This window comes from Bufo gargarizans, chromosome 5 (genome assembly GCF_014858855.1).
Source record: "Bufo gargarizans isolate SCDJY-AF-19 chromosome 5, ASM1485885v1, whole genome shotgun sequence".
NCBI lineage: Eukaryota > Metazoa > Chordata > Amphibia > Anura > Bufonidae > Bufo > Bufo gargarizans.
This window is the reverse complement of record NC_058084.1, coordinates 214,966,657-214,992,090: the sequence shown is the minus strand read 5'-3', so window position 1 is coordinate 214,992,090 and position 25,434 is coordinate 214,966,657. Positions and strand designations below refer to the sequence as shown.

General features: G+C 45.6%; 1 protein-coding gene across 3 annotated transcripts in view; it reads left to right on the top strand.

Annotated features, from left to right (window-relative positions):
- The window catches only part of LOC122939062 (solute carrier family 25 member 48-like), a 184,696-nt gene that overhangs the window by 57,319 nt on the left and 101,943 nt on the right, over positions 1-25,434 (top strand). For all 3 annotated transcript variants that reach the window (XM_044295008.1, XM_044295009.1, XM_044295007.1), the window contains one exon: positions 17,903-18,160. In XM_044295008.1, the coding sequence (XP_044150943.1) occupies positions 17,903-18,160 (258 nt within the window). The remainder of the gene's footprint in view (positions 1-17,902; positions 18,161-25,434) is intronic.

The following is a 25,434-nucleotide window of genomic DNA, read 5'->3' as shown; positions in this document are numbered from 1 at the left end:
TGCGCCGTCCGTCGCGGCATTCGGAGGCATTCGGCGCAGGCGCAGTCAATGTCTGACCGCTCCGTGCTCAGACATTTCCACTGCGCCTGCGCCGATGACATCGGCGCAGGCGCAGTGGAAATGTCTGAGCACGGAGCGATCAGACATGGACTGCGCCTGCGCCGAATGCCGCGACGGACGGCGCAGGCGCGGGATTTCGGAAGGCTGAAGCAGGGGGAGGATCGATTACAGGCAGAGATGGGCGTGCTGGAGCGAGGCGCAGGGCGGCAAACTGCAAGGTAGACGGAGCCTCTAGGTGCTTTGAAAAACGCCTGCATAGCACCTAGAGGCTCATTTGCATAAAGATAAAAGTGCTTTTTTTGAGATATCGGCAGGCCGGATTAATGTGATAATTAGCTTGTAGGCAAGAACAGACACTAGCGGATCGCTAGTGTCTGAACACCAAATATGTGATATTCAAGTGGTAGAAACCCTTTAATGATCTCTCCAAATTAAAAAATCATAAGTATCAAAAGATTCTCTTGAGTAGAGTATTGATGTTGGCTAGAGTTTTGATCAGCCGCACCTGGTTTGCCCGATCCACTCCAAACAAAAACACATGGATAAATTTAATTGATAAGGTAAAGAACTACGAAAAAATTTTATATAGACGGAGGGAAAATGAATACCAATGGACCAGGATATGGGGTGGTTGGAGGTCTGGTTAGCTGAGATCAAGTTGTTTTTTTTATATAAGGGTCCTACTTTGACGCACCACAAACTGGGAGGGAGGGAGGGGAGGGTTTTCTAAATATTTTGAAAAAATGAGTGGAATATACGCACATATAATCACTTGGGTTACTAAGAATTGAGAGATTATAATAAATTTTTTATTGTAAATGTTTTGTAGTTTTCCCAATAAAATTTATAAAAAAAAAAATAAAAAAAAAAAAAAAACAAGCACTTCAGATCAAAGATTCTGTCCTATTCTCTCCCTCACAGCAGCAGCATCCTATCCCTACTCTAATCTGAGCAGAGTGATGTGCAGCGCTACGTGACTCCAGCTTTTATAGAGGCTGGGTCACATGCTGCACTGGCCAATTACAGCCATGCCATTAGTAGGCATGGCTGTGATGGCTTCTAAGGGCACACTAGTTAAACGCTTGTTGATTAGCTGCTCTGCAGCCTTTCAGAAAGCGCCATCAAATCGATGAACACCGAACCCGAACTTTTACAGAAATGTTCGGGTTCGGGTCTGGGGTCCAAAAATCCTAACGTTCGGTATGCTTAACCCTAATTCCAATACGATCTTGGACCTACAATGCTGCAGTATTTGTCTCTAAGCCCTCTACTGGTAGATACTATCATTACAGGGGAAGCAATTGCCTGTATATACAGTACAGTATATAATTTGGCAGAGCCATAACTAGGCTTACTTTCACACAGGGCAAAGGCTCATTTTCCTGCCCTAGTCCTGTATCTAGATAACTTGGGCCAAAACAAAATGACTTATTACTTCCCACCTTAGGGCCCTTTCACACTTGCGTTGTCCGGATCCGGCGTATACTCCACTTGCTGGAATTACACGCCGGATCCGGAAAAACGCAAGTGTACTGAAAGCATTTGAAGACGTATCCGTCTTCAAAATGCTTTCAGTGTTACTATGGCAGCCAGGACGCTATTAAAGTCCTGGTTGCCATAGTAGGAGCGGGGAGCGGGGGAGTGGTATACTTACAGTCCGTGTGGCTCCCGGGGCACTCCAGAATGACGTCAGAGCGCCCCGTGCGCATGGATGACGTGTTCCATGTGATCACGTGATCCATGCGCTTGGGGCGCCCTGACGTCACTCTGGAGCGCCGCGGGAGCCGCACGGATGGTAAGTATGCTGCTCCCCCGCTCCCCGCTACACTTTACCATGGCTGCCAGGACTTTAGCGTCCTTGCAGCCATGGTAACCATTCAGAAAAAGCTAAACGTAGGGTCCGGCAATGCGCCGAAACGACGTTTAGCTTAAGGCCGGATCCGGATCAATGCCTTTCAATGGGCATTAATTCCGGATCCGGCCTTGCTGCGGTATTTTCTCTGGCCAAAAAACGTTCCGTTCCGGAACTGAAGACATCCTAATGCATCCTGAACGGATTTCTCTCCATTCAGAATGCATTAGGATAATCCTGATCAGGATTCTTCCGGCATAGACCCCCGACGACGGAACTCTATGCCGGATCCGCACAACGCAAGTGTGAAAGGGCCCTTACCAACCATTCTGAAATTTCTGGACAGTCTGTAAAAATATGTGATTTTTTGGAGGATGGTGATATCTGACCCGATTATTTTAGTGGTAATTCTCATCATTTTACAGCTCACAGTAAACGTTGGTAATGATGTGTTATCAGTATGGTGAGCTATAGGCCTATATTAATAAAAAAAACTGATTCTGTATTTTGCATGCAGGACTTTTTCTCCTGTCTAAAATAACAGATCTCAGACAGAGAACTAACAAAACGGATCAGAAGATACAATATTTATTTACTTCACAGTAAAATATTGGCAAAATGTCAGTTATGAAGGACTTTACATTCGACAAGTTGCTCAGTCCCTGCAAGAGTTTTGCTTACATATTCCACAATTTGGTAGCCAAGGGTCGGGAATTATCTAGTGTGAGGAAGTGACAGGCCTCATGGTTGTTAGGGGAGATATATGGCAGGATTTGCTGTGTCTTCCCCAGAATCACCAGGTCTGAAGAAAGACCAGGTGCAGTAATCACCTGGGGATAAAGGAATCCTCAGAGTCAGAGGGGGTGGGGACTTGCACACAGAAGGCTGGAGTGGCTCTGTGTGGTCTGAGCCGGGAGGGCTGAGAGACCACTATCTCCCAAGAGACCCTGGTGTGGGAGCAGCCTGGAGGTTGGGCTGGGAAAGCCGCATCTCATCACGGATGTGAACTGTGTTACGCTTTAGGTGAGTCAGGGAAACCTATGTGTTTAGATAGGGCCCAGACGGGCAAGGTATTTTATTTTGGCTTTGTGAGTTCTTCTTTATGCCGTGTGCCACAATAAAGCACAGTTTAGCCCCTAAATCCTGGTTTCTGTGAAGAAGTGTGTGTTTGCAACCCCTGGAAAAGGGCTAATCCCCTACATTTGGGGGTACATGTCCGTGCTGAAAAGTGAAAAACAACGTGGTTGCTAAGGGCAACAACATCACTGAAAAGAGCAGGTGCTGCTGAATATTGCCAAGGAATTGCTGTGTTGCTGTGCAGTGATTCAAAGGGCCGGAAGCCTGCTAGTTTGCAGGAGCAGAGACTGCTGGTATTAGTCTGTACATTTTATTTTTTTTTCTGTGGTGCAAACAGTGCAGGACTTAAAGGGCCAGTAGCCGAGTAAAAGAGACTGACTTGTGGCATTCTTGGCTGCAGCTTGGTATCATCCATGGGAGAAGGACTGCGAGCTAGTGATTGGGGGAATACCGCTGGGGGTCACTCTAGATGCCCGCCAGCAGGTGCCTGAAGTCCTGGACTTTCTGGAGAGCGGGCCAGAGACAGATGTCACCCTGTCTCTGACCTTTATAACAGACTATGGCCCTGTGCAATGGGAGCTCTTAAAATGTGAGACCTGGAAGTGGAGTTTGCGCTGGGCAAGGACTTTCCATTGTTTGGGCAGTTGTGGAGCGGAGTTCCTGATAAAAAGCAAAGATATGCCGTTGCCAAGGGCAACCGTCGGGAAGAAAAGGAGGTGGAGAGCGGTGCGGTTCTCAGGAGTGCATATCTTCCTTGCGACTGTGCCCGGAGTCCTAGAGAGGAAGTGCGGAGGTGCAGTAAAGCTGTTCCTAGGAGCAACCACAACCTTGATGAGTCCGCGGGAGAGAATGTCACTGCTTTACCAGAATGGTTGATTACAAAGGGTAAGACTGTTCCTGTTATTACCTATGTGGCAGAGCCAGTGACAGTGAGCCGGCGGCAGGGGATATCTTCTGGGCCGGTAGGTAATAAGTCACACAGAGAAAAAACTGTCTGAACAGGCGGATAAGCCTGCTTTGATTGCTCCCTCACAGAAACCTGCAGGGGAGAAGGTTTCTGTGTTACCTCAGTTGCCCATGACCAAAGCTAGTTTTGGGATGACAAGGATCCGGGATCCCATGCTAGCCCGGGTAAGAGGTAGCACAATATTGAAACCTGAGACTGGTAAAATAATAAAGGTGCTGGACAGTCGTGTGGATAAGGACTATCCGCTGATTTTCACTGAGCGTGAGACTCCAATGAGAACAGAGACTGATGAACTTGATGTTACAGATACGCTCATGCAGAAGGGAGTGTTGGGGTGTAATTTTCCCTTATGCTGGGAGTTGTGGAGTAATGGAGTAGTTGAAGTGAAAAATGAAAATGTAAGGTCATGTGAAGTATATGATGATGATTACATGCCTTTTCCCTTTCAGGATGTGATCAGGAGAGAAGCACCCACAGGTGGTAAAAATGTAAATGATGATGAATCTTTATTTTCTTCATCTGCTATTTTTCATGAAGAACTTTATGACTTGATCAGGAGGTTTGAAGAATTGCATATAAGTAATGTGAACCAGGCACCTGAAAGGGAGCCTGAGCAAGTGCAGGTGGTTCTCACTGAGGGGGAGTCTACAGTAAGAACTGGGTCTTATGGACCTGATGTTACAAATATGTTCTTATATGATGTGATGTTGGGTTGTGATAACGTTTCGATGTTATGGGGCAAGGTAGATACTTCTGCAGATAGTGACGAAACTCCTGCAGAACCTGTACTTGCCTGTGTAAATGAAGGTCTAAGGGAGCTGCACATTGACTGCCATAAGGAAAGAATATTCCCTATTGAAAACAATGATGCAGAAGTGCAGATAAATGTTGTGAGCACTGAGTGGAGCAATCCTACTCTGGAGAATGTGTGCAACACGCCAGACCTGCAGGGTATAGCGAAGTGAGGTCACGGTTATGGGCAATCGAGGGTTGCTCACTGTATTGGAGAACCCTGGGCAGGCGCGTGGCAGTGAAGGAGAGGTAGACACGGTTCCTCTGGGGCACACTCTGTATGTAGGGACCAGGCCTGATGGTGGATGAGGTGCCCTGGATGTTATGGGTATTTTGAGTGCCTGGGGCAAGGTCCCTGTTGGATTCGTGACGCCAGTGCCTTTGACGGTGGCACACCGGTTGGTAGTTGGAATGATTGAGGTGCACAGGTAGTATAGTGAACCAAACGTTACTTTACTGAACAGTCCAACTTTGTACAAGCAGGTGGTAACACAGTCCTTAAATCACAGTTTCACAAGTAGGCTTTCTCCACAAAATGGCAGGTATTAATTATGCAAGATACGCAGAGGGTAAATTCACAATGCACTCAGAAGCAGGTTGTACCTTTCCTCAGAAATAGTGTACACTGTTCTTTCTAGAACTCCTGTCTGGCTTTCTATCCCAAGGCCCGGATGCCTAAAGGGTGGCTTAAATCCTTGGTAATTATATCTTCCTCAGGTATTAGATTCTTGCTTTATTTTCTAAGGCATCTGCCCATCAGGGTTACTTATCTTTCCCTGGGATTTCCTTACTTGTTTGGTGGATGACTGTGGGTTTCTCCCAGGAGGTTCTGTCCTGCTACTGGGGTGACTTCAGAGCTAACTAAGGCTCTCTTGGCTTCAGGCAGGCTGGATCTCCTCACTAGCCTCCTGGTCATAGCTAGCAGCCAGGGCTATCAAGCTGCATGTCAGGAGGAGGCTTTCTAACCTCTGTCTTCTCAGACTCCTGACTCTGTACACACCGTCCCTGTCTGGGCCTGGACATTTATACTAGGGGCTCCCTATCTCCCTCTAGTGTCTGGGATGTCTAACTACACCCAACTAGGCCTGCTATTGCATCATACAGGGGAACATTGCATAGAAAAACACATTAGAACATACATTAAAGGTACAATTAAATATAACATTTCTGTCCCTTGTGAGTAGGAGTAACGCGCACACCAATTGACCCTCGTGTAGTGCCCACCCCTACCTAGTGGGACACTACATGTGCAAGAAAGGGTAGCAGTCCTAGAGGGAGTATCACAAGTACCAGAAGTGGACATGCAGTCTCCACAGTGTTTTATGGACCATAAAGTAATGTCCCAGATAGGGATTAACTCGGCAGTGCCCCTAGAGGTCACAGTTAATAATGACACCAGTGACATAGGCGATATATGCGCTGTGACCATTAGCAACTCTGAGAAGGAAGCTACCAAGTCAAGGTATTGCAAAAATCAGGTGGTCACTAGTAGCGACCAGACGACAGTTATACCTGACGTGACGAGAGCTGAGTGGGGAGATGGGAGCCTAGTGTCTGAGACCCATACCCAGGCAGGGGTAGATGACCTGACACGTCAGTACAGCTGCAATCCTGAAGATTTTTCTCTCTCCAAACGGTCCCTAGATATGATAGAGAAGGGAGTAGATGTCTTCACAGAGTCGCCGAAGAAGACTGCAGTAGATACAAACAAAGTGCTTAAAGAGACCCTGCGTGGAACCCCCACAGGGTGGCCAAAAGAGAATGGTGATACTCCTACATCGGCTGCAGCAGAGCCAAGTGAAGAGCATCTGGAACAGGAGACATTCTCCTTGGCGCGATCCCTTGAAGAAGCGCTTGAGGAGCGAGATAAATGTGAGAGGCTGAACAGACAACTCAGAGCAGGGATGGAAGATCTTATGAGCTCAAAGGATGATGTCAGGAAGAACGTCTATGAGTTGAAGAAGTCTAAGCCAGAGGCTGTTAAGAATGGGTCTGGAGATGGTGGCGCCGTGGTGCCGACCGAGGTGGAGAAGATGGAAGATCTTTCTGCTCACCCAACTGATGGTGCTGATGTGAATACAGAGGCCAAGAGACTCGTGGCAATAAGTAGCCAGGACCTGGTCATGAAAGATGCTCCCTCTGCCGTCAGTGCCTTACAGAAAGCCAGCAGTCTGCTGGAGAAGAAATACCACGAAACAGACGATCAGCATACAGATGGTGTCTACTACTGTGATATGGCTCCACTAGAGCTTAAGCGATTGGGGAACAATATCCTGAGCGAACCTCTAGAGGCTTTGCCAGAAGGCAACGAGTCTGGTGAAGATCCTGATGTCCCCAGTGCCTCCAACCTTGATGAGAAGGAGGCGTTAAGAAGGCAAGGATATGAGACCAAGTCCGTGAAGGATAAAAAGGATAATAAAGTAAATGGAGACTCCAAAGAAGCTAAGGCAGAGGCCTTAAAATGGGAAAAAAACTTGGATGCCCCAGAGACCAAGGTTAGGGCGAAAAGAGCGACTGCTGAAGTGGGAAAAGCCACTGAAGACGCAGAAGACTCTAAAGTTGGCTCCAAACCCGAAGAAACCCCTACTGAGAATAATGGTAAAGGGGTCCAGATGTGTGGAAAAGGAGCGAGACATAAGAAACCTGCTCTGCTGAAGGAGCCCCGCAAGGCAAAAGAGAAAGGGTTGGGACACGACCATGACTGGGACCAGTTCAGTCAAGAGTTACCGCAGTCCAAGAAAGAACGTGAGGGGCCTGTGCAGAAGCCAGGAAATATAAAAAGACAGTACCTGCTCATGAGATGGGCAAGAAAATCCCAGAGGCCTTGTCAGCTCTGTAATAAACTCATGAGGGTGACAAACCAAGCGCTGTTGTCCTGGGTCTGGCAGAACAAAGGGAAGGTACGTGTCACCGAGGTTCCTGGCCTCGGTGAAATAAGAACCGGTAATTTTCAGTGTCAGTGGCAGCTAGTGCTCGCTGACACTGGGTTACTTAGTGTGTCTGTAAAGCCAATCTGGGCCGGTTCTTATTGGGAGCAGCCAAAGAGCAGGGTGGGTGGCTGTTCCCCACGTCCAGGCCAGGTGGATGCCCTCTCACCAGCCTCCCCTGGTTATGCAGGTGTTCACCCTCACGGGCTTGAACAAAGGGGGGGGGGGGGATATTTGAGGAAGTGACAGGCCTCATGGTTGTTAGGGGAGATATATGTCAGGATTTGCTGTGTCTTCCCCAGAATCACCAGGTCTGAAGAAAGACCAGGTGCAGCAATCACCTGGGGATAAAGGAATCCTCAGAGTGAGAGGGGGTGGGGACTTGCACACAGAAGGCTGGAGTGGCTCTGTGTGGTCTGAGCCGGGAGGGCTGTGAGACCACTATCCCCCAAGAGACCCTGGTGTGGGAGCAGCCTGGAGGCTGCTGGAGGTTGGGCTGGGAAAGCCGCATCTCATCGCGGATGTGAACTGTGTTACGCTTTAGGTGAGTCAGGGAAACCTATGTGTTTAGATAGGGCCCAGACGGACAAGGTATTTTATTTTGGCTTTGTTTGTTTTTTCTTTATGCCGTGTGCCACAATAAAGCACAGTTTGGCCCCTAAATCCTGGTTTCTGTGAAGAAGTGTGTGTTTGCAACCCCTGGAAAAGGGCTAATCCCCTACACTAGGTAGATTTATCCAGGAATTAATATTGATGACCTATCCTCAGGATAGGTCATCAGTATCCAGTGTCGGACTGGGGCGCCTAGGGATTTAACTGCTCTGGGAAAATGAAAGCTGCTCTCTGATTGGTTGCTATGGGCAATGAAGACCTACTGGTAGATAGTGTTGATAAATAAGAACTCATTCCTCAAGGGGATGGTGCCCCTATCTTATTATTTATTATATGTAGTCCCCAAATATTACATATATAATACACATTTATTTATTTAGGCCAGGTATTATACCAATCTAGACACAAAATGGAACACGCGTCTAAATTTGCAACTTTCCGACACTATAAAACTGGTGTAGAAGATTCATCCATTCGCCCCACAGAGTTCACTGGAATAGTCTTTGGCCCTCAGCGCCACCAGCAACTGTTCTCATTTGCTGCAATGGTGCTAGGACTCCTAACACTGCTCTGAGTCCTAGCAATGCTCTACTAACTTGGTTATTTTATAATGAATTTTATTTTAAAGGATATTCCCATCTGGGACATTTATGACATATCCATAGGATGGAGCCCCCGAAGTGTTCAGACAGTAAGTTGTGCATGTGTGGCCACCCTTCATTCACCGCTATGGAACTTCAGAAAATAGCTGAGTGCTGGTTTGGCAATTTTCAGGAGTCCCATAGTGGGTGAATAGAGAGGTGGTCGCACTTCTGCTGCTTGTTCTTCATTCGCTGCTATAGAACTATATAGTCGAGCATGTTTGCTATTTAGAGAACTCCCATAGCAATGAATGGAGAGGACACTGCATATATGCAATGTGCTCTCCGTCTAGTTTGAACTCCTGTTCTGGGGATATGAGCAGGTTCCAGAGGTGGGACCCCACCTATAGGACATTTATGGCACATCCTATCGATATATCCAGCAGGCTGAGATTCTCAGGCTCCATTTGTGGGAGGGGCGTAGGGCTACTTAAAATCCCTAGCGTACCTGCACTGCTCACGTGCGCTTCCGGTGCTAACCACAGTGGAGCAGCACGTCGCCCTCCTCGCTACCGATCCATAGGTAAGTGGTCCCACGCAGCACAGCAGTCCGCACCCAGTACACTCTCACCGGCCGGATTGGTAAGTCACCCACCCCCACCTTGTTCAGGTTTCCCCATGCCGACTTCTGCGTTCCTCCACTCTGCTCCCCACGTGGGACGCTGCTTCCCTTCCTGATGGCGAGTGCTCGATATCTCGTGAGACTGGCCACTAGGTCCCGCTGCTTCTGCCGTTGCGCTGCCTCCACCTGGCGGTTGGATCGCACGGCGCCCCTTCACCATCACGTCTTTATCATCGGATTTATTAGGAACAGTTATTCCTATCAACGTGTGTGATGTCATTAACCCATCATTAGGTACATCTGGGAAAAAAAATATAAAATTTGTTGGGAAAGGGGGATTAAAAAAATTAAATACAAATCTTCCATTTTCAGTAGACAGTGTCATGATTCTGTCCAGGCGGATGAATGCTCACACAATACAGTATGTGCCAGTCTGTACATATTGCACAGCGTGTCTCGGGGCGGTCAGGCCGAGCTTCCAGAAGAAGAGCCGTCCCCAGTGCTGTTTCATTAACCGGGCTGTTATACCAGAATAAGCGTTCAGAAAGGCTCACAAGTGTAGCAGCCCGTGGCCAACTGCACTGCTCCAAGGGGCCAGTACCCAGAATAAAGGAACCTTCTCAGGGAGACTGCTACTCAGATCCAGGCCAGGAGCATTCAGCTAGGCAGCTGCGTGTTTCAGTGGGGTTGCTTCTGCTGATAAACGTCAATTCAGTTCATTACCGCATCCTTTCCACTGTGCCATTTTTTTTTTGTCTGCTTATTTCCATTTTTTTCTCCCACAACTGCTTGTCTTGTTGACCCGTCTCCTCCCGTGTTCCGCCGGTGTATTGGTCAGTGCGCATGTGGTTCTCCCTTAGGGCTGTCCCCTCAGTAGCCCCGAATCCCGCTTACAGGCCACAAAAAACAAACAAACAGGCAATTCTGGTCAGGATCTGCGCTCCTGCCATTGACTACCTCCAGTCCATAGCATAAAGTCATTTATACCATGTTCCACTTTATACGCTCACTTTTGCTCCAATGTTCTAGGTTTGCAAATAGGTCTCCTTTCACCTATCATCAGTTGCGTCCAGGCTACGTCAGCCTCTCCGTGTCGATTCATCTTTCAGGACTAAGGTATGGGTCTCAAAAAATAAATAAAATAAAATACAATACCTGCCAGTCCGGTCAGGTCACGTTTTTGTTAATTTTCACCTGTCTAAGGTCTCGTAGGGAGCATCTCTGGGTCACCTGCCACGTCGGTCAGGTTACGTTTGTTAAATTTCTCACCTGTCTCAGGTCATGTAGTGAGCCTCTCAGGGTCACCTGCCATGTTCGGTCAGGTTACATTTGTTAAATATTTTGCCTGTCTCAGGTCACGTAGAGAGCCACTCAGGGTCACCTGCCATGTCGGTCAGGTCACGTTTTTGCTAATTTTATTTCCGGTCTGCTCGGTCTCGCACGATCACGCCAAGGCCACCTACCACGTCAGTAGCCTACGTCCTCCCCAACATCATTATTTATGTATAGCTGATTCTGATACAGTGTAATGTTTTATTTCCTTCTGTTTATTCAGGTCGAAGCCTTCTGGTCCAGGTAACAAGGGCTTCTTAATTCTTCATTTCTGGCCCTCTATTGTTCACGTCTCTTCCTCCCATTTCACTCACCACCGTTCTTTCTTTTCTTCGACCACCCGCTCTGCGTCCTCGCTTCTTCATCGGGTCACCAGCTACTTACTTCTCGCTCACCCTCGGGGGGAGGGAGCCCCACCTGGGTTCATTAAGTTAAGTGTCGGACCTAGAAGATGCGCTGTCGGTCCTGGAAACCCAGGTGTCTGAGCACGCCATCAATGTCTCGCTAAGAAACTGGAACGATTCCCAAACTGATCGCGGAATTGAATCGTCGGGGGATTCGTCACCCGGCCTCCGCCAGAAAGGCTGAATTATACAGACTGCTTTTCACCGAGCCTGAAGCTCCAGTCGAGGAACAGGCTTCGATGTCCACCATCCAACTCGCCCTGACACAGTTGCATGCCACAATAAACAACATCACCTCAACGGTGTCTGATATGCAGTCTAGGCATTGCGCCTTCTCAGTTTGTCCCTGAAAACATCAAGAAGGACATCTTGGCTTGGAGGGATATTAACCTAGCCTCCATCCTCATTGCCACCCATGATTCCCTTGAAAATAAGACAATCGCCTGCAACAACGTTTCCATTATCCTCAAATCTAAAGATGCCCGACTCGATAAGAAATTATCCATTACAGAATTTGTCCTGGCTTTCAGCCTTTTCAGGGACATTATATGTTCTGCCCAACCAGGGAGACATGAGGAGCTAGACACATATCTCTACAGGGTCACAGACCTGGGGCATAAATAGGGTGTTTTTGCATTCTACGATTATCATCGTTCCTTTTCAGCGAAAGGAAAAACTAAAATTATGAATGGACGTAAGTATTCAGACCCTTTGTTATGACACTTGAAATTTAGCTCCAGGAGCCTTCAATTTCTCTTAACAGTATTTAAGAAGTTTCTACATATTAATTGGAGTCTACCTGTGGTAAATTCAGTTGACTGGACATGATTTGGAAAAGCACCTCTGTTTTTATAAGGTCTCACAGCTAACAATGCATATCAGAGCAAAAAACAAATCATGAAGAAGAAAAAGTAATATCTGGAGGAAACTAGGCACTGCTCATTACCTGTCCAATATGATCCCTACAATGAAGTATTGTAGTGGCAGCATCATGCTATGGGGTTGTTTTTCAGCGGCAAGGTTGAGGGAAAGCTGAATGGAGAAAGTACATAGATATTCTTAATGAAAACGTGTTCCAGATTGCTCTGGATATCAGAATGGTCTGAGTGTTCACCTTTCAACAAGAATAGGAGTGACCTAAGGACAACTCTGTGAATGTCCAGCCAGAGTCCTGACTTGAACCCAATAAAACATCCCTGGAGAGATCTGAAGATGGCAGTCCACCCACAGGCCCCATCTGAATTGACAGAGTTTGTTTTGTGTAAAAGTAGAAAAAAATTAGGGCCTAATTGCCATTCATCGGTGCAGTGATATACTCTAAAGCCCAGTTTTCCGAGTATTAGTGGCTAAATAAAAATATATTCACCGTCCTCCGCTGCACTTATTTGTTGAAAAGCGTTTTGTGTTGTGTAAAAGTAGAAAAAAATGAGGGCCTAATACATCGGTGCAGTGATATACTCTAAAGCCCAGTTTTCCGAGTATTAGTGTCGAAATAAAAATATATTCACTGTCCAGCGTTGCACTTATTTGTTTTAAAGCCTTTTGTGTTGTGTAAAAGTAGAAAAAAAATTAGGACCTAATTGCCGTTCAGAGGTGCAGTGATATATTATACAGCCCTGTTTGCCGTGTATTAGTGGCAAAATAAAAAAATATTTACCTTCCAGCGTTGCACTTATCTGTTGAAAAGCCTTTTGTGTAGTGTAAAAATAGAAAAAAAAATAGGGCCTAATTGCCGTTCAGCAGTGAAGTTATATGTGGTGAAGCCCTTTTTGTAGTATGCACCGAATTATGTAGTGACATTTTTTTATGTGAAACAGGCTTTTTTAGAGAAAAATTTATGGGTGATTGTAGACTTTCTTCTGTATGAGTGGAATTCCATTATCCTTTCATTGGTGAAATTTTTTATTTAAAAAATGCTTCATTAAGGAAAATTGGGTGATTGTAGACCTCCTTTTGCTATATGGACCGAATTACGTCGTCGTGAGTCCAGCAGTAAACATAATGAAGATGCTGATGACAAGACATGACAGGAGAGCCTCTGCTTTGGAGTCCAAGTCCAGTTTCTTAAGATCAGGAGTTTTACCAGAATTGTGCTTAACATTCTTCCTCCCTGTGCAAAGCCATAACAAACAGAGTCCGTAGGCAAAAGAAAGATATATTTGTCTCTCAACATTGCACTTGAGTGTACACCTCCTTTTGCGGTATGGGCCGAATTACATAGTGATGAAATTTGTTATGTGAAACAGGCTTTTTTTTAAAAAATTGATGGGCGACTGTATACCTCCTTTTGCTGTATGGGCCAATTTACGCAATGGTAAAAAAATTTTATTTAAAAGCAAACTCCGCTGCTCTGTATCTCTTGTGAAGTCAATGTCTCCAAATATGCCCCTCGCGCGATTTACACCAACTATATTATTTTCATGTAGAGATCCAAGAATTATGTTGAAGGCATGTAGTGTATGCAAGCCATATGTGACCCCTTTCATCACTCTTACGCTGTTCTGCACCTGGTTTGCCTGGGCGAACTTAGTCATACAGAGGAGGAACTGCTCCATGTCCTTCAGCAAGAAATAGAATCTTGGCTTTCTCCGCGACTACAGAAAATCATAACCATGGTGATCGACAACGGAAAGAACATGGTGTCGGCGCTGCGTCAAGGAGGGCTGAGCCATATGCCCTGCATGGCACACCTGTTCAATCTGGTTGTCGAGTGGTTCCTGAAGTCTTGCACCCATTTGCAAGACATCCTAACAATGACCAGGAAACTTTGCATGCACTTCAGCCACTCGTACACCGCAAAGCACACCCTCCTTAACCTGCAGCTGCAAAACGGCATTCCCCAACATAAGCTGATATGCAAAGTTTCTACCCGTTGGAATTTCACCCTCCATATGTTTGACTGACTATACGAAAAGAGAAAAGGCCATCAACAATTTCTTTGATGTCAGCCAGTGGCAGCTCATGCGTGACACCTGCCGTTTACTCAGGACCTTTGAGGAGGCGACGTTATTTGTCAGTCACCGGGATTACGGGATGAACGATGTCATTCCACTGCTGCATATCTTGGAACAGATGGTGGTAAATCTGGCTGTTCAGGGGACTGTAGATGTGGCACCTAGAAAGATGGCGGCAGAGTTTGATCCATTTGTCTGTCAAGATCTCTGTTTACAGTCAGTGAACGGGAACATCATTTATTGCAAGGATATGTAAACACAAATTGACCCCCAGAAGTAGGTCATCGGCTGTCACGAATATGCTGATGGTCGTGACTCTTGGACTTCGCATGCAGTTGCCAGCGGTCAGTTGGTTGTTCACCGCAGCTGAGGGCTGTAAGTTGTTAGCCTCACGTGCGGTTGCTGCTGGCAACATGGTGTTGTTGGCATTGTAGCAGCCTGAGCTTGTTGCTGGGCTGCTCACTGTCTATGCATGCGGTTGCCTATGGCAACCTGTGTTATATGTGTGCACTTTCTGTTTGGTGTGCACAGGGTTTATTTGTGTGTGCACTTTCCCTTTAAGTGGCTTCACTACCCTGTCTGGTGTTGGAAGGGTTAATTCTTTTTCCAGTGTGTGTCTGTGTGGGTGTGGCTACTTGGGCTATTTAGCCTCAGTTGAGACCTGAAGCTGAGGGGTACTCATGCCATGTTTTATGCTGGAGTCATCCTCCTGGTTCATTTACCATCTGTCCAGTAAGGGCCACACTTGTGGTCATAAAAAAGTTATGCATGATGTTAAGTAGATGTTGTTATCCTTTCTATGTTTATTGCAGCGATGGATGTCCTGGTTACCTGTGTGTTTTGTGGTGTGCTGTTCTTTGGTGTTTGTGTGGACAGCAGTACTGGTGCATGGGTTCCAGTCAGCGAGGCTGTGGCAGGTAGGTTTGGAACTGGTGTAGTTCACCTGCTATATCCATATGTCTGTATATGTTCCCCCTTCCTTGCAGCTTGGCCAGTTTAGACTCCTGTTCCTCCATGTCTAGGAAGAACAGGTTGTTTTACCCAGCTCCTAGCTCAGGGATCTGCTGAGGGCTAGTAGGGACCCGAGGTTACTGAGTATGAGCCCTCCTACCATCTGGGTCGGCTCATACAGCTAGGAGTCAGGGTCAGAGTTAGGGACGCTGTAGGAGGTGACCTGCTCCCTAATTCTGTTATCCTGGCCAAGCAGCTTCCACATACATGTAACATCGCATGGCTGAGGGTTTCCCCCATCCTCAGCCGTGACATCGGCATGAAGGAGCAGTCATTTTAACAGCTCGAGGTATCCTCCCAGAAGCTTGACCTCTGCACATCTGCCCACATAGCTGCTGAGAAGCAGAAGTGTCTTGCCATTAAAGTGGGCTCAGAGCTGAACCTAAAATCAAAATTTTCCTGTTTACCTGGACTCAAAGGAAAGGACAGAGATCCACTGGCTGTGCTCATACAGATTTCATCCAAGCCTCCACTCACCAAGGCAAGCACAGAGGACCGGATTGTGTGGACAGGTTGGTTCTGCGGGACGTAGACAGAGGACAATCTATTGGAGGTGTTACCAAAGACATTTACTTGCCTTCCGCTCTTCCTGTATAATGGCTCCAAGGCGCTCACAGCTATCGTATGGACGAGGTTCCAAGGAAACTTTGACTGTTGTTTTGGTAAGCTGGTGATCAGTTCTCTAGATCTTATGTGGCTAGCAGCGATGTGGAACGGTAATGACGTGTCTGGATCAGTGTTGGCCACAGAGCTTGTTTTCTCTGTGCCCATCGAACCTCGCATGGACATTTCTTATGCCATCCACACAGAGTACTTCAAGACATTATGGAATGATATTCCTAAATCAAAGGACGAGGTCACATTGGAGGAAGTGGACAATTTATTCTAATTTCTTTACTCTCAGTTCTTCAGACACTTTAGAATCCACTTATCAGTAACCCAGCTCGTCAAGGTGACGGCATCTGTGGCATCAGCGCATTGTGAAGGAAAAGTGAAGTTCCTTAATAAGAACTACCTAATCCAAGTGCTGAGATTCATCATGGAGCTGGCCATCAATAACATCCAGTACTGAACACATGGGTGACTCATCTCGGACCTTGTCCACAATAATCGGGCCCCCCCGGATGTCTTAGGATCCCTGCAGTGCTTACTACATGTTATACCGCTTCTTACTGTTCTGTTACGCTGTGAGACCTGCACATACTTAGGCTTATTTATAAATATTTTCGGGTGTTGCCTGTACCGATCGGTTACCTCCCACCTGTGATTGTGTAGCCTGCACTGTAGGAATGAGGGTTATTGTTCTGACGGATTAGAGGAAGGGCAAAAAAAAATCTGTGATATCAACACAAACTTACTGCTGACACCCTCTCTACTTGGGGAGCTCTCTTTTATAAGCGTTTAATAAAACAGGTTCTGTAGACATCTATGTGGAATCAGCTGACGAAAGTGTAAAAGGAGTGCACTTCTTCTTGGCGCTAACATTGACCTGTAAGGCTGAGTTCATACTTGAGTTATTTGGTCAGTTTGGCCCTGTGACTGCCCAAATAAGTGAAGTGTGCAGTGATTCTTAGAGCAATGCCTGTCATTTTCATGTCATACTGACTCACAGTATTTTTTCACTACCACAGCAGACTCCCTATGCGTGTTACTGCAAGGCACAGTGTTCTACACCACTATCAAGGGTCTCTGCAGCCAGGAAATAGCCATTTTTAAAGTAATTTGCAGCGAAATTTGACCAACCTGCAAATAGAATTTCTGAAGAATTCGCTCTTCTCTAATTATGGGATACTGAGTGCAGAATTATGGGGAAAACTAGATTTTTTTATTTTAGCACAAGGTTGTAACATAACAAAATGTGAAAAAAGTGAAATGGTCTGAAGACTTTCAGAATGCATTGTATGGTATGTGATTTGTTATAATATTCAAGAAACTTGTTTTTTTCCAGTAATTAATCTCTCCCAGTTCTAGGAAATAAATCCTGGCAGAACATTTTTATATAAATTAATTCAGTATGTGTTCTGGAAAGAAGTGAGAATAGAAAAAAACTATTTGATAAAACCTAGACACTACACTCAGTAAGTATAATAAAGACAAGTTAAACACATATTTTTATTTTATTTTAGCACAAGGCCTCAACATAACAAAATGTGAAAATAGTGAAAGGGTCTGAAGATTTTTTGAGTGCGCTATAAGCAATTCACATATCTATTTCACTAAACACATGGCACTGTACAGTTTCTGACCTCTGGTTACTGTTCGCCCAGTGTTCTTTGGTTGACCAGATATCTTCTTCAGCATTAATACTGTTTTTATAATATTTAGCAAGTGTGAGTATAACATTCTAGACTTGCTTTAGTCATATACAGTATTTCCAGGGGGAACATATTTATGGAAGGATATTCAAAACATTTGACCCAAGTCACATAGTTTAAGGGCAATAGTACCAAATATTAATGAAATGTATGTATACTTTAGACTTTTCAGAAAGTAATAAAATGCCTTAAAACATTAGCTCTCTCATTATTCAGGCATTTGGCAAATAATAATAATTATGATAATCCTAATTTACCAAAACAGGAACTATTTATTCTGATTTCATGTCAGATATTGAGAAAACATGCATATGTGTCTTTTTATATAGTGTATGTAAACTTCTGGTTTCAACTGTATATATGTATATAAATCTCAATTATCTGTTATATTTACAGAGGTTGTATCACTGACTCAGAATACATCCATACATCATTATAAAAAAACCTACAAAGGTCCAGTACATTGTGTGAACTGCATCCTGAGGAAGGAAGGCCTTTTGGGGATGTATCGTGGAGCAGGAGCAATGGTTCTGAGGGACATTCCAGGATATTGCTTGTACTTTATACCCTACATATATTTAAGCGAATGGCTGAAATTAGATCATCACACAACGCCAAGTGCTTTGTCTGTGTGGCTGGCCGGTGGCATTGCAGGTATGTAACAACTGCACTTCAAATGGGAAGAATCATTCTGATTATAATTTTATTGTTGTTATTCATACCATCCAACTGGAAAAATTATGGTTTAAGAACTTGGTATAAATACTGAAGATTACAAAGGTTTTAAAATGCATATACTATGTACTCTTAAATGAAATTCACACAAGTCAAGCAGAGGTTAGTTCTCATTTGATACAAATGACAGTGATATCCCAATATGATATCTATGTTTTTAGTTAAGACAATGTTGTTCTACTCCAAAGAGTTAAAGGGGTTTTCATAGATTAAATAAAATAATAGGACAGGTAAATATAATACATAATACTTTACTTTTATATCTTCTACTTCTTCAGCACAATTTCTCTGGAGGTTTTCTGCAGATTTTTGTACCCTGGCCACAGTGCAGCATTGATGTCAGTTGGTACCTGATCACTTCTAGGATATAAACATAGACCATTGGGGCCACCAGAGCATCAGCACTGATGTACTGTAGTAGGGGAGTTAGCAACTCTTGTGACAACTCAGTTCTAGTAACCACAGTTGGAGGAAAAAGTAAGTGAACCTTTAGCAATTACTTGGTTTGATTACCATTAAAATATGGCCTGATTGTTATCTTAGACACTATTATAACTAAACTAATAACACTGAAACAGTTATACAGTTCATGTTTTTTATTAAGTACTTTGAATAAACATCCACGGTTCTGAGAAAAAATGAGTGATCCATTTAATAACTTCTCCAAGTTCCAAATGCCGTTCACCATCAGTTCATTTATCTTGTGTGGGCCCAAACACAGTTTTAACTGGCACAAAGAAACAAAGGCTGTCAGAGTATGTACTATACGATAAACAGATTTTGGTCAGGGCAGGCAGTGAAATGTTGTTAGGGAGGTACGGCAGAGGTCAGGTCAATGAACAAATGCAGAATGCAGTAAACGGGCAGAAGGTCGGTACATGGGCAGACAATTGAACAAACATCTTTGCAGGATACTAGAAAATACTAGAAAACCTGTTGCTCAGGCACCCTACCAAGGCGCCTTAAATACCACAGGGTTGCCAACCAATGGCTGGTAAAGATTACAGTGTGCATGTTGGGCCCTTAAAGAGCCGGATGGAGAACATGCCCCATGAGCAGAAGAAGAGTGGCTGCAGCCCTTGTTGAGATGCCGCAATTTTCAATCAAATGTTCGCGAACCGCTTGTTCACGTCGCGCCCATTGACTTTAATAGCAGCTGAACCTGAAAAACATTCAGGTCATATTTGCAGCGACCAAATACAAACTATGAGTGCACAAATGGTCCCACAACATGGACCGTGATATACCAGAGGGGGAACATTGGCAAAAATTCCCACAAAAATGTGTATTTTAATCAGGGGCCATTTTTATGCATCTTAAAGGTAAACTCTCAAAAATGTGCCCGGCTGGAGCCTAGAATTTTTTAATTTAATTTTATTTATCGGTTTGATGTATACAAATGTGCAGCACTCCACGTTTTTGTATCCTGCAGAGTGCATAAAAAAAATGCATCCGTTAACGTTAATTTTTTTTTTTATAGCATTGAAATGTGTAGTGAACGGACGCCACTGTACGGCATCAGTCTGAGGCATCCGTTAAAGCATACACTTTTGGTATGCATTAAATGGATGGCAAAAATAGGATGTGAACCCAGCCCTAGCGTCTGAATAAGCACTAGTACACAGCGGAGCAGCGTGGCGGAGAGGGGAGGCCGCCATATAATGAAAAAGCGCTACCAGATCCTGGTGGTCAAGGATGAGGACTGTGTTTCCAAAGGATCATTTTCTACAGTATAATACACAAAAATCTATATAATATAAAGATAAAAGCCCTACCCCCGAATAATAATACAATTAGGTGGTCATTTATCATAAATAAATACATCTATGTTAGGCGTATTTCTGACACAGATTGTGGCGCAAAGGTCCTTAGCACTGCAATCTGCATATTTTTCCCTCTCATGCCAGGTCTAAAAAAGGATGGCATGGGCAGGGAAAGGAATACAGTTATGGCCATCCAGTTATTGGACACCACTGTCATACATTGACGGAATAACACCTCTGTACAGTGACTCGATAACACCGCGATACCGTGACGGGATAAAAGGGTATAAGAGTGCACAGTACAGGGAATGGTGGAAATTGGAGTGGAGGACAAATGGGAAGAGAGTGGAGAAGAGGCAGGATGTGGAGTGCCAGGAGTGTGGCTTTGTGGGTTCTGATGGCGTTGCTCCCACTAGGCTCGGTGATGGGAGGCCAGTTGCCTTCTTAAAGCGGTCGTGCCTAGGTGAGTATTGGGCTTACCACGACTTATGCGTTGACAGCACAGGCTGCAGAGCAGATCAGGGGCGTACATAGAAATCATGCCCCCCCCCCCCCCCCCCCAATAAAAAGTACAATTATTAAAGCTGATTAGTGAGGGTGCGGGGTACATTAGGAGCTAAATAAAAGGTTAGGTCACTTTTTTGCCATCTGTTTTTACGTATATGTTGGGGGAAGGGGGGATAAAAAAAGAGCTGCACCCAATGCTTTTCTATCCTGCAAAGTCCAGTAGAAAAAACATATAGGTTAACATATACATTTTTCTTTCAAACTCTATGATGAAGGATGCCGCTGTATGTATACATGAAATGGATGGGGGGAAAAACGGGATATGAACTCTGCCTTACCCTTTAAGTTTTATTTATTTTATGATAGGTGTAAATCAGAGGAGAGCCTATAGGGTTAATTACTGCAGCAGAACTGTCCACATTGGTCAAAGTGACCCCTGGGACAGATCTTCTGCAGGTCCACAGCATTAGATCTCTAACTTTTCCCTTTGTTATTAACAGGGAGCAGAGCCGAGCAATTTTAGTCATGTCCCATCCTTCACTCAGAGGTAGTCTATCTGGAGCATCCAGCACATGCCACAGGTGCCATATGAAAGAATATATATGCACTACAGTGAGCAGAGCTGAGGCTCCTGTCTGACCCTAACAGCTCTGAGTACAGTCACACTGCTGCAGCAAACAGCCCGTCTTCCTGGCAGCTCCTCTCACCTCTCTCCTCAGCTCTATCATGCAGAGCGCTTCTGCTGCGGCTTCCTTCTGCCCTCTCACACAGCCTAGGAAAAGTGAAGGCAGTGCTGGGGGTTAACAAGCAAACAGAAGGGCAGGAAGACCCAGAGGAGGGTCAGCATGTGGGACATCACTGCTGATAAAAGTAAATGAAGAGCTGGTACTTTACCGTGGTGCTAGCTGTGGGAGCAAACATCCACCAAAGACATCACAGAGCGGCGGGCACATCAGGCAGTGAGCTGCTACCTGATTGGAGGAAGCGGCTGCTCACTCTCCCTCCTTCCAGCCTGCTGTTGTCAGCGCAGCACTAGCGCTGTGCATAATGCCAAATGAAAATATGTAATGGCACTGGGGCATTTGGGGTGGCAATGGGCTCCTCATTGACACTGGGCCCAGGGCTGCCGACCCAAACGTCCCATTGCTGGTATTTATCTCTCTACTGTTAACTAAAGCAGCGTGTATTCAGGTCGGAAAGGGGGCGGAGCCATGCAGCCTGGCCGGGCCCCCTAACCTCACGGGCCCCATAGCCAGTGCGTGGTCTGCCTATATAGACGGTACGCCACTGCTGCAGATGACAAAACTATTATCAGCAGCTGACATGTTTAAAAAAGCCCACACTGCGGAGCCATGTGCCAGCATCCTGGGAGTGCAAGATGTGACCGTGCATGGTGGATGGCTCGCTCCAGATACATTTGCAGTCTGCTTGGGCACCCATGTGATGTCCATCGACACGTCATCATTGTCACCTTCACCACCACTGACATTAGAGATCTAGGAGTAGGCAGCAACAGCAGGGACCTCCTTGGGCTGATCTGGGTACTGTCGTCAGACTGCTGGGTTGCGGCCGCTGCTACCTCCTCTTCCTCATCGGATGCCAAGAATGGCTGAGCATCGGTAAGGTCTGGGAATGGATGGGAAAATACAAACCGGATTCCCAAAAAGTTGGGACATTATACAAATCGTGAATAAAAACTGAATGTAATGATGTGGAGGTGCCAACTTCTAATATTTTATTCAGAATAGAACCTAAATCACAGAACAAAAGTTTAAACTGAGAAAATGTACCATTTTAAGGGAAAAATATGTTGAATCAGAATTTCATGGTGTCAACAAATCCCCAAAAAGTTGGAACAAGGCCATTTTCACCACTGTGTGGCATCTCCCCTTCTTCTTACAACACTCAACAGACGTCTGGGGACCGAGGAGACCAGTTTCTCAAGTTTAGAAATAGGAATGCTCTCCCATTCTTTTCTAATAAAGGCCTCTAACTGTTCAATCATCTTGGGCCTTCTTTGTTGCACCTTCCTCTTTATGATGCGCCAAATGTTCTCTATAGGTGAAAGATCTGGACTGCAGACTGGCCATTTCAGTACCCGGATCCTTCTCCTACGCAGCCATGATGTTGTGATTGATGCAGAATGTGGTCTGGCATTATCTTGTTGAAAAATGCAGGGTCTTCCCTGAAAGAGATGACGTCTGGATGGGAGCATATGTTGTTCTAGAACCTGAATATATTTTTCTGCATTGATGGTGCCTTTCCAGACATGCAAGCTGCCCATGCCACACGCACTCATGCAAACCCATACCATCAGAGATGCAGGCTTCTGAACTGAGCATTGATAACAACTTGGGTTGTCCTTGTCCTCTTTGGTCTGGATGACATGGCGTCCCAGATTTCCAAAAAGAACTTCGAATCGTGACTCGTCTGATCACAGAACAGTCTTCAATTTTTCCACACTCCATTTTAAATGATCCCTGGCCCAGTGAAAATGCCTGAGCTTGTGGATCTTGCTTAGAAATGGCTTCTTCTTTGCACTGTAGAGTTTCAGCTGGCATTGGCGGATGGCACGGGGGATTGTGTTCACTAACAATGGTTTCTGGAAGTATTCCTGAGCCATTTCTGTGATTTCCTTTACAGTAGCATTCCTGTTTGTGGTGCAGTGTCGTTTAAGGGCCCGGAGATCACGGGCATCCAGTATGGTTTTACGGCCTTGACCCTTACGCACAAAGATTGTTCCAGATTATCTGAATCTTTGTATGATGTTATACACAGTTGATGATGATAGATGCAAAGTCTTTGCAATTTTTCGCTGGGTAACACCTTTCTGATATTGCTCCACTATATTTCTGCGCAACATTGTGAGAATTAGTGATCCTCTACCCATCTTGGCTTCTGAGAGACGCGTCAATTTTGACGTAAATTTGTTTTCCCTTAGTCCTAACAGCAGCACAAGTGGGGTATTTGCCCCTGTGAAGCTGGTCAGGACAGGCGGAATTTTAATGAAAAAAATTTCTGCCCAAGTATCCTAATTAACAATTAGCTAATTAAGCCCCTACCCCATATAACCCGGCCCCAACTGGACGGGGTTGCTTTATAACAAGTAAATGACAAAAAAATCATACAAGGGGAGGGAAATTTGTGTGCTGCTGTTAGGACTAAGGGAAAACAAATTTACGTCAAAATTGACGCTTCCCTTACGTCCTAACCAGCAGCACAAGTGGGGAAGTAGCAAGAACCTCACCCAAATTGGGAGGGCTCCCTACTCCCCTCTCAGGAGAGGGCGGCACTTAAAACGGATTGTCCAAAGGCCATTCCCTCCGTCTGTCTAGACTCTAGACGGTAATGCGAAATGAAGGTGTTCAGAGAACTCCAAGAGGCGGCTGCGCAAATCTGATCCAGGGGAATCAGTTTCTTCTCCGCATAAGAGGTGGATACAGCCCTGGTAGAATGGGCGGAGACGAAGGAAGGAGGCGTCAAATCTTGGGACAGAAAGGCCAGACGGATTGCCTCTTTAATCCACCTACTCAGAGTGGGTTTTGAGGCCTTCAGGCCCCTGTTTTTCCCTGCATAGGTCAGAAGGAGGTTTTCTGATCTTCTAAATTCGCCTGTTCTGTCCAAATATATTCTAAGACCTCTTGAAATGTCCAATGTACGGAGCCTTTCCTCCTCGGGAGAAGTTGCAGCCGGTGAAAAGGTGGGCAGACATATTGTCTGATTAATATTAGAAAAAGTGGGAACCTTTGGTAAAAAGGTTGGTAAAAACCTTAACAGGACCTTGTCCTGAAGGATTTTTAAATAGGGCTCAGAAGCCCCCAGAGCCTGAAGTTCCCCAACTCTCTTAGCTGATGTGATAGCCAGTAGGAATGTGATCTTTAGGGATAGGAACCTCAAGTCCACTTCATTCAAAGGCTCAAAAGGGGGGACACATAACCCTTTTAGAACCACCGATAAGTCCCACTGTGGGATTGGTCTCAGGACTCTGGGTTTAAGTCTTTCGGCTCCCTTCAGGAACCTCTTGATTAGGGGGTCCTGAGAAATCGGTCTGCCAAGGCATGCCGATAAGGCAGAGACGTGAGCTCTGAGAGTAGATGGGCTTAGACCCTTGTCTAGACCATCCTGTAGGAATTGTAGAATAGCGGAGAGAGGAGGGTCTGAGGCAACTACCTCTCTGTTATTGCACCATTGCAGGAATATTCTGTAGATTCTGGAATACTTCTTGCTTGTAGATTCCGCTCTGGAGTGAGAGATTGTTCTCAGGACCTCCACAGATAACCCTCTAGCTTCTAGAAGGGACCTGTCAATCTCCAGGCTGTCAGATTGAGTCTCCTCAGATCTAGACAGGGACCTGTGTCCTGATACACAAGGTCCTGTATTAGGGGAAGTCTCCAATAATTGCCCTGACTCATCTTCATGAGCTGGGTGAACCAAGACCTCTTTGGCCAGAATGGCATGATGGCAACCACCGAGGTCTGGTCTTGCTTGATCTTCATCAATACCCTCGGTATCATGGAAATTGGAGGGAAGATGTATGCCAGCCTGAACCTCCATGTTATGGACAGAGCGTCTATCGCTACCGGGTTGTCCTCCCTGTAAAGGGAACAGAACCTGCTCACCTTGGCGTTCAATCGGGTAGCCATCAGGTCGATTTCCGGCGTGCCCCACCGCTGGACAATCATAGAGAAGATGTTCTCGTTCAGGGACCACTCCCCTGGAACTGGTAGACCCCGACTCAGGCGATCTGCCAGTACATTGAGATCCCCTCTGATATGGACTGCCATTAGGTGGGATAGATTGATCTCTGCCCAAGAAAGAATAGAACCCGCCTCCCTCAGGAGGGTTAGGGACTTCGTCCCTCCCTGTCTGTTTAGGTAGGCGACCACAGAAGTGTTGTCTGTTCGGACTCTCACCGCCTGACCG